Source organism: Rhinolophus hipposideros (genome assembly GCF_964194185.1).
Source record: "Rhinolophus hipposideros genome assembly, chromosome: 4".
NCBI classification, from domain to species: Eukaryota; Metazoa; Chordata; class Mammalia; order Chiroptera; family Rhinolophidae; genus Rhinolophus; species Rhinolophus hipposideros.
The window spans coordinates 39,783,647-39,793,384 of NC_138050.1; the positions used below are offsets into that span (position 1 = coordinate 39,783,647).

Here is a 9,738-nt window from a genome sequence, read left to right on the forward strand (position 1 = left end):
CACCCTTGGATATATCTACCGTTTCCCCCTTAACTGTCCCCAACCCTGGGAAACCCAATTGGTCTGTGTTGTCTCCTTTAGGCTACTGACTGTGGTGTGAGGAGTATAGAATTGTGATGATTCAGGCTAGCCCACGTCCATGCCATCTGTTCAGCCAAGTCCTCACTGCTTGTTGTGTGATAGTCTGCGTGCTAAGACTAGGATGTTTGCTCCCTTCATGTTAGTGAGTGATAGTGACCGAGAACCTGCTAAGTGACCTATGACTTCTAACTTAGTATTATTTTTGTCAGGCTTTAAATAGTAAAAGCTTGCAATTTTGTATTTTGAGAAGGATGAAAATGATTGGTTTGGGAAGTTTAGATAATTGTACAATGCTTCCTATGGTAGAGGAGATGTAATCCTGGGTAAGCAGGTGATTTTAAGCAGTACACAAATACACGTCTTTCATTTAAACAAGTATGTGTTTCTTTTAGTGAGTACTAGAATAAAATATAATTAGGACACTACACCCAGTTTTCACCAATGCCAGTTCTTAAAAAGAGGGAAGGCTTTTAAAAGTAAGTGGAGTTGGAGTTGATTTAAAGAAAACTAGTAATTATATCCTAGTCCAGGAGGCCTGCAAATGGGTAATGGTGAAAGTGCTAGTTAAATGGCATTGCTTCACAGTAACTTGGAGGTGAGACATCTTTCTCTCAGTGTATTTTAAATCCTCACAGAGGAAGGAACAGAGGGAATTATGTAGGATATGTTGAGAAAAAGGAACCAGACCTTCAAAGTTGTGCTAAAACAGTGCTTACTTCTTGTTACAGGTCTCTTCATGTGACATATTTCATGAATCAGTTTTATATTTTATAATTATGTAAGTGGTTATCAAGTCTTAGCTGCATTTTCAGTTTATTAACATACCTCTGAAATAATATCAGCCTTTTCATTTTTAGACCACATTTTTCAGATTAATAAGGATGAGTCTCTAGTTCATATAACAAGCGAATATAAAGGGATTTAAGTGTTGTTTCATTGGTGTTTTTGTCTTGCTAAACTCACATGCCAGGATCAAATGGACCAATCGGACACTCAGTTTTTAGAAGTCCATGTATATACCTTATGTTTTTATGTATCGCTTTACTTAAACTGCTCCTACACCGAAACTGTAAATTACAAGTGAAGAAACCACAGCTTTTTTCTTTTGGGGATCCTCTGTACCAGTATAATAGCTTGCTAAAATAGACACACAAATTACTATGGCAAGATATCAGGTATATTCATGCCATACTTAAAAAAACCTTTTATTATGGAAAAGTTCAAACATAGGCATCAACAACGCACCATCTGTCACTTTCTAGATTCTGTGTCATGGATGTATAAGATGAAGGCTGGAGAAAGATGTCAGTTAAATTTATACTTTCTCTTTGCTAACAGAAAAAGCAAAATACAGTACACTATAGGAAAGACACTGTTGTAAGAATTACACAGCAGCCAGAGAGAGGAGAGGCTCCTGACCTCCACGGCCAGCATTACGTAGGCAATGATGAGTTGGGTGTGGGCCCAAGTGACAGTTCTATAGACCAGCTGCATCGGCCAGGATCTGATAAACAAATTGGCAAAGGTGTGAATCAGGTAGTCAGCTTCCACCATCACAGCCCAGCAAAGGAAACCAAACACCTGTCCCGGGTGGAGTCCATGCCACCAGGCAGAGAAGGCAAAGGTCTGCAACAACGGCCAGGCCCTGCCGTGCTGGAAAATGAGGCGTCGGAGCCACCGAGCTGTGCTTTGGTTCCACTTTCTCGTGAACAGGGATATCCTGTGGGTTGTTTCCAGCGTCCAAATGTCCGCATCACGGAGATATCCCTCCTCCCCAGGGCTCTGACCAAACTCAGATCCAAAGCCCGCTGCACAGAGGAGGGAGTCGTCCAGGAGCCAGTGGGAGTAGTAGGTGAGTTTGAAGAGCCCAGCTGTGGACCACATGACACAGATGCACTGGAGTCGCCGGCAGTCGGCCAGCCCCGCGCCTGCACTCACCACCCCCCTCATAACCACCTTTAGGCACTCTAGTCCCAGAATCTGCAGACCCCTCCAGGTCAGAGCCCAGAAAGAGTGCCTGGGACACAAAGAGCTGGACCCTTGAACACGAGCCTGAAATCTCTGGAAAGAACACAGAGGGCCTCCTAGGAGAGCAGGGAAAAAGAGCAAGTAGCTGAAGTAGGGCAGTGCCTTACACAGATGCTCAAACAAAGAGCTCCTGCTCCTGATGCCTCCTGATGGTGCCTCCACTTTTCCCTCACAAATATCCAGTGAGAGGGATGTGACCCTCTGGGTCAAGAGCATGAGGGAAGAAAGAGTGATGCACAACCTGAAAGAGATGTTTTTTAAAATGTAAGAACACTCCGTATTTATTGCACCCCATTCCAGTCCCTCCACACAACCCCACAGAAAATGGGGGCCTCTGAACAATTCAGATCAATCTCACGACCTGCAGTGTCCCCCTGCAGTGACTCTTGGAATGGGCGGCCAATTGGCTCAGTTGGTTAGAGCGCAGTGCTCATAACACCAAGGTTGCCAGTTCGATTCCCACATGGGCCAGTGAGCTGCACTCCACACTAGATTGAAAAAAACAATGACTTGACATGGAGCCGAGCTGTGCCCCCGCCCCACAACCAGATTGAAAACGTCGTGACTTGGAGCTGAGCTGCGCTCCCCACAACCAGATTGAAAACGACTTGACTTGGAGCTGATGGGGCCTGGAAAAACACACTGTTCCCCAATATTCCCAATAAAAATTTGGGGAAAAAAAGATTCTTGGATTAATTCAGAACCACAGGCTACTCTGGGCAGGATCAAAAGGTAAATGGGGAAAGTAATCATTAGAGAAGCAAATAAAAGAATCAAAAAATATTGTGGGGAAACATTGATTATAATATTTCTATGAGTGGTTTATAAAGATTAGGATCAGGGACCTGGGAGAAATTTGCCATAGAAAAAACAAAAACATAGAGGCAAAGAGATGATAGGAAGTTGAAGATTTTAAACAGGCACAGTTCCTGGCTGTAGGAGTCTGAGGGTTTCAGGATTTGTGCTGAGAAACAGTGAGTCAGGCTAGAGGTGAGGCTGTGCCCTGAGTCCTTAGCATTGGAGGTGTGTTCTCAACCAATTGCCTGAACTGTTCCCACTGCGCCATCACAGAGTAGAGAAGATCCTGCTGACAAGATTATTGGGGAGAAAATTAATGAAAATTACAGCGATGTATTCTACAATCAGGAATGTTCTCCTGTGGAGAGAAAACAGCACAGTCTCCCAGTCACTGCTGTTTCTATCTGTGTGTCTGGGGATATAACGACAACTGACCTCCCCATTTGACTTACCCTGACAGTAATTCACCTTCTGTTAAGGGCTGAATGTGTCCCCCACAAATTCATATGCTGAAGTCCTAACCTCCAGTACCTCAGAATGTGACTGTATTTGGAGTAGGGTCTTTAAAGAGGTGATTACATTAAAAAGAAGTCATTAGGGTGGGCTCTCATCCAATACGACTGGTATCCTTATAAGTAGGAGAGATTAGGACACAGACACACGCAGAGGAAAGACCATGTGAAGACACAGGGAGAAGATGGCCATCGACAAGCCAAGGAGAGAGACCGCAGCAGAAGCTGAACCTACCAACACCTTGATCTTGGACCTCCAGCCTCCAGAGGAAATAAATTTCTGTTGTTTAAGCCACTTGGTCTGTGGGACTTTGTTACGACAGCCCAAGCAAACTAACACATCTTCGATCTCAGCTCGGGTTCAGCCTTCCTCCTGTCCAGCTAGATCCTGCTTAACCTTCCTCCAGCCCCGTCAGGTCCTGGCTTCCTACTGAAACCCTCATTCACCACATCCTAATCAGTACCCTCCACTTCCTGCCCACCTGCCATCTTGCCTTTTCTTCAGAGAAGCAAACCCTGAAGCTTTAGTGAAATAGTCACAAGAAAGAAAAGGACTCTAGGTTTAGTAGGGATAGCAAAGTGAGTGAATCAATGGCCGGCTAAAATCAGAGAGGTAGCCCACCTCGACAGGTTAAAGCCCCAGTTCTCTGAGTGACCGTGGATCCATGCCAATTGTGGTAACGGGGAGCCAGGACAATAGGCCTCAAGATCACAGAGATATGTTTCCCCCTAATCTTGGTGATCTCATCGATTCATGAAAACACTTTTCTATGCTGTAATTAGTGCCTGAATTTTTATTTCCTAGATATTAGGTGACTTCCCTTCTGGGAGGATGGAACACCTGAGTCTCAATGAAGGTACAGCTGTAACACAGCAGGTGCCAAGGAAGGGCAACAAAGGTTTACAGTGGATTTATATCTCTCCTGTCCTGCTAAAGGGGAGGGCAGGCGGCTGGCTGTGTGTCTAAACCATGTGAGGTAAGCAAACTGTGTTTAGTCTCTTCCAGGCAGGCCTCATCTGTGGGCCCTGGGACTCCTGGGATCAACCCCCTTCTCAGGCACAGTGACACTTACAGCTAAGTGCCAGACACTGGGCTTCGTAGGCAACACATGGTTGTTATTAGTAGTCATATAATTACATTTAATTCATTACCTCTAACATAAGAATCTTGCAAGATAGGTATTGTTATCCCCTCACCACACACTTTTTTTCAGAAAAAGAATTTGAGGCCAAGAGAGGTTAAATGACTTGCTCAAGGTCACACTGCTCAAATGCAAAAACACCCAGTTCTCTCCACTACCACCACGGTACAAGCAAATCCTCGGTCAGTTCAGTACAACCAAATAAACAAACTGCCTTACCTCATGGAAGGAGGTTCTTGCAGATAATACTCAGTGTAGTGCAGACCCAGGTGACACAGCGTCTGCCAGCTCATCTGAAAGAAGAAAGTCCACCTGTGCACCTCCTGTGGGCCCAGGGAGTAGATCAGAACCACAGAGCACAGAGCAGGGATGTAGACCAGCAGAGCGAAGGAACCCATAGCAGCCCAGGCCAGAGCGCCTCCTCCAGCCAGGAGGAAGAGGTATCTGAAAGGAAAAGGGACACCCTGTGAGACCGACTTAGAACAGTGCAACAGATGAGTCACTTCAGAGGTCATTCTGGGTAACCCAATGGAGTCAGGGCTCCCATAACATCTAAAGAAGTCAAATCATTATCACTCCAAAATCTTCCATTTGTTTTTCTGAAGGAAAAAGCCATGGGAGAAAGATCCAGAGTCAATTTGTGAACGATTACTTCAAGAGACAAACCTTGATTCCTGACTCAGTGAGCCTGGGAGCCTCTCTTTGATATTCACCTTTCAGGTAGGAACAACACCTGTCCCTAACCATCCTGTGGATAGCAGATCCAGAAGGTTTCCTAGTAGGGACATCTTCAAAATCTAGTGGTAAAAAAATGATGTCAATCTAGTGTTGAGAACCTAGGAAAGCTCTCTAGACATCATCTCATCTTTCCTTTTCACAGGGTGTGTGTGAGAGTGTGTGAGAGAGAAAAAAAACAACTCAATGCCTCCCTTTGGTAAGTGTTTGAAAACTCAATGAAAAAATCTTTATAACTGCCCTTAATCTTCTCTACTGTAACTTTACGATATCATGGGTTAGTGTTTTTTGTGATGTAAATACCCATATCAATGAAGTGGTTTGTGGACACGACTCCCTTGGAAGCCAGTAGATGCCCTGGGAGATTTCACATTCTGTAGACTTGGTTCTTCTTTCCACAGCATAGGAAGGTTTTCTGTCTTTTTGTTTGTTTTTCATTGATACCAAATTAATAAATCTAAATGAAGAGGTCAGAAAATGTGCAAAACAGGGACTGACTAGTCAAGGACAGGGAAACTGAGTAAAGAGGACTATGTTTTCTGTACGTCACAAGGCATATGTCATGACACCGTGACACACTGACGTTGCACACCATGGTGAAAATTCTTTCCTGAGGGAGATTGGTAGTTGCCTCAGTGTGAGAAGCTCTATTACACATGCCCTGAGCCATTCCTGTGCTTCTCTTCAAAACCACCCCAATTAACACTGTGATCCAAACCTTCATTTCCCAGCTGTGGGAAAGTAAGGGGAACTCTTATTCCTTACACAGCAGAAGTAGCAGCCTGAAACAACACTCTACCCAGAGGCAACTGCCCTGGGGATTTGCAAACATTAAAATGTCTGTACATGTACAACGTAGAACGAATGATTTTTTGAGCACTTATTTTATTCTAGGCATTGTGCTAATAATCCCTTTATAAGAAATATCTTTATTTAAGTGTTATTATTTCCATTTCACATATAAACCAACGAGAGTGGATTCACAAAGGACACTCAGGAAGTGAGGGGGCTAGGCTGCATCAGGCTGACTCCAAAGCCAGCGATCTTAATCCTATGGAAATTAACTCTCGTTTTGTAAGTGTTTTGCTTTCTTGTTTGTGATCCTTTCTCAATAGAAAATGTTTTTACAACTGCCTCCCCCATCTCCTAAACGAAGGTAGCGGCTGGCAACCAGTTGTGAACATGTAGTAACACTACATAGTTTAATCAAATTCGGCCATCCTAACTAATTGCTAGAAACAGTTAAATTTTACTTAACAATCCCCCATATATAAATATCCTAATTTCCAAAATAAGTGAATTATTAGGAGGTAGCCTTTGGCAATGGATTTTTCACTTGACAAAAGGATATTCCACAAAACTTTTTAAAAAATAGGAATTGTCTCTAGTGTACCGAGATTATTAGCTATAAAAAACATCATTTCAATCAAGTTATCAAGTATCTAGTGACAATTGTTGAACCCCAGATTGAGGTATAGCTAATGTAACAAAATTTGTTTTGACTTATTTCATTTCTCTAAAAAAATCATACAAAAGTATTTAAAAAATCACATTTAGTTATATATTTAATACAATTTAATTTTATTGAAAATTATAGAATTCCTTGAAATTAAGAGTGTGCAAGAACACGTGGGCATACAGTTGTACAGCTGCATCCATCTGGCGCATTCCTATACCAGCTCAACTTCCATCTCCGAAGTTTATTTTCATCTTTTTCCCATTTCATGTGAAGCTATTGAATTTTAGCTGAGGCAATGCAGACATGATGTCAATTTCCATTTCACTTTTACTCGATTGGACACCTTCATGATCAAGGAATCAATAATCGGTGGCAGTGATAACTTAAAAAACAAGCAGTGTAATTAATATTTAATCTTCACGTCTGCACACCAATCTGTGTTTTTTGACCTACTATAGTATTCATAAATGTAAGAGCAAAATTAGCCATCCAACCTACCTGACATGAGTGGGAAATGAATCCATACTGCAGAGATAATTAAACAGAAGTGCAAAAGGAAACGCAGCTCCTTGATAAAATGAGACAGGATGGAGGAAAAATAGCTGAAGCCAACCCATGATGAACTGGAACAAAAGATCCTGTCCTTTCCAGAGTCCTTAACTGGTGCCTTCCGACAACAGAAACCTCAGTCAAGCTCTCTTTGATCTCTTTATATGGTTCAGGAAGGCCCGGGTGAGCAAAAGGCAAACAAAACAACTGGCGATAGCAGCAAAAAAGTTGGCATTCTGATCAAGAGAACTGCACTATAGAAACCAAAACGCATTTGGGGTTATATTACTTAATAATGATATGTACTAAAAACACTGTTTTCAAAAGGTCTGGTTTTGTTTAGTTTACATACCCCAGTATTTGCCTTTCCAGCCATCTAACTGTCATATTTTCTTCACTAAGTTAACGAAAAATCTCATTCTCCAGTTGTGGACCCACAATTCCCCGGCCTGGGAAGGGGAAACGAGAACATGAGCATGAGGAAGGGAGGCAAATTCTCAAAAAGTAAGAAGATACCCTCCCCCCAACTTCCACTGTTCTCCTTATGCTATTTCTTCTTCTTTCTTTAATAGTACCCTCATAAATCCATTATGCTACTATGTCAGCTCTACAAGGGAGGGACTTTATTTATTGCTGTATCCCCAGCACATAGAACAGTGCTGGGCACATACTATGTACTCAGTAAAATACTTGTTAAAGTTAAAAAGGTTTTAATTTTAAGAAGCAAAGTGTGAAGAGGAAACACTTAAAGAGAAGCTTGTCTGCGGTGAGGGCAGAAATACAGGAGACATGCCTAGAGAACAAGGGGCCATCTCTTAGCTAGCAGAGCCCCTCTACTGAACTCAGCGCACTAAGCACTGTCCCTGACTAGCCATCTTTCATCCTGCAAGAGCAAGCAGCCTTAAATAAAGGAGGGAAGAATATGGCCTGACGCAAAAGCATTTTAAGAGCATTTTAAGGATGAGGACCCCTCTTAGTGAGAGACCTGTGCTAAACAGTAGGAATATAAAAATGAATAAGACATGGCCCCTGTCCTCAAGGAGATCTCAATAGACTAGGGAGACAGAAATGGCAACAAATAATTTCCTTAAAGAACTATAGATGCAGTACAGCACAAGTATACTGTAGTGAAAAATAAATAAGCAATCATTGGCAGAGATAGGGGATTTTTAAAAAGCAAGAGAAATACAGAAGTGAAAATGCTAAATTGGCTGTTTCCAAACAGATGGATTGCTTTTTCCAGGCCACAGATGGCACAAAGACCTAGACAAACAGTAAAACAATTAATGGGGAGGAGAGGGCTCCCTAAAAGTGAGTAAGCTCATGAGACAGGTTAGTTAGCATGTTGTTAGGTAGACAGGGAGGTCCCTGGTGGAATAAACAAAAAAGCAGCCATATCCTGAAATTCCAGGATCTGAAGTAGCCCTGAGGTTAATAAGTTACCTCATAAATTCCTTTTGGCTGGACAAACGGAGCAGATCTGATAGATAGGAATGGGTTATTTCATTAATCCCTTCGGGATGGGCAAACAGGACAAACCTAATAGATTAATTCCATTAGTAGGCACCAGCCCCCATCCCCAAGCAGGCAAGGGAAGGTATAAAAATAAGAACTTTTGCCTCAGTCACTGGACACCCCCCATTCAGAAACTCCCTCCCACTCGGGAGGTGTATTTCTTTGTTTTTATAACTCTTTGCCTCTCCTTGGTCCGTGCTTCCATTCTTCAGTTTTACGAGACAGTATCCCAGCACTCACTCACAGAAATTCCCCACATCATTTGGGGACTCACAGAAAAATCTCCTACATCACACACATCATAGTAAACATATTAAAATGCAACCATATCCCCCATTAAAGATAATTGGTAGGTACAGAATTGAGTTCCAGTTAATTTGTTAGGAAAAAAAGGTTTTTTGTCTTTGCATTAAATATTTTTTATTTCTACGTGTACTTTTTTTTTAATTTTTGGAATCAGTACATTTTATTTTCAGGTCTCAAATATTTTGTAGATTCCTGAAAAGCTTATAGGCTCTAGACACTGTACCTAATGTTGATAAAATGGTCCTTCTTATAAACATGCTTTTGTGTCAACTCAGTTAGGTTATGATGCTCAGTTATTTGGTCAAATACCAGTCTAGATGTAGCTATGAAGGTATATATATGTATGTATATATGTATACATATATATACATGTATGTATATATATGTATATGTATATATATACACATATATATATGATTAACATTTAAATCAGAAGACTTTGGGTAAAACAGATTACCATCCAATATGTGGGTGGGTCTCATCCATCACTTGAAGGCCATAAGAGCAAAGACAGGTTTCCCAAAGAAGAAGCAATTCTGCCTCAAGATTATAACATAGAAACCCAGTCTGAGTTTTTAGCCTGAAGATTTTGAACATCAACTCTTCCCTGAAT

At 41.9% G+C, this 9,738-nt stretch overlaps 1 protein-coding gene across 1 annotated transcript; it reads right to left on the bottom strand.

The window, feature by feature from the left end:
* Positions 1–1,263: 1,263 nt before the first annotated feature.
* MBOAT4 (membrane bound ghrelin O-acyltransferase MBOAT4) lies at positions 1,264–7,734 on the bottom strand. The gene is made up of 3 exons (XM_081046494.1): positions 7,254–7,734; positions 4,781–5,005; positions 1,264–2,350 (listed from the first exon to the last, which is right to left on the bottom strand). Exons 1-3 carry the CDS (start codon positions 7,370–7,372, stop codon positions 1,387–1,389), a joined length of 1,308 nt encoding a protein of 435 aa, XP_080902620.1. The 5' UTR covers positions 7,373–7,734; the 3' UTR covers positions 1,264–1,386.
* Positions 7,735–9,738: the final 2,004 nt, after the last annotated feature.

Coding starts and splice junctions, on each gene's coding strand:
- MBOAT4 (XM_081046494.1), bottom strand. CDS start 7,372: ATGGGTTGGCTTCAGCTATTTTTCCTCCATCCTGTCTCATTTTATCAA. Junction 5,006..7,253: donor TCATTTCCCACTCATGTCAG/GTAGGTTGGATG, acceptor TTTTCCTTTCAG/ATACCTCTTCCTCCTGGCTG. Junction 2,351..4,780: donor CAAGAACCTCCTTCCATGAG/GTAAGGCAGTTT, acceptor CATCTCTTTCAG/GTTGTGCATCACTCTTTCTT.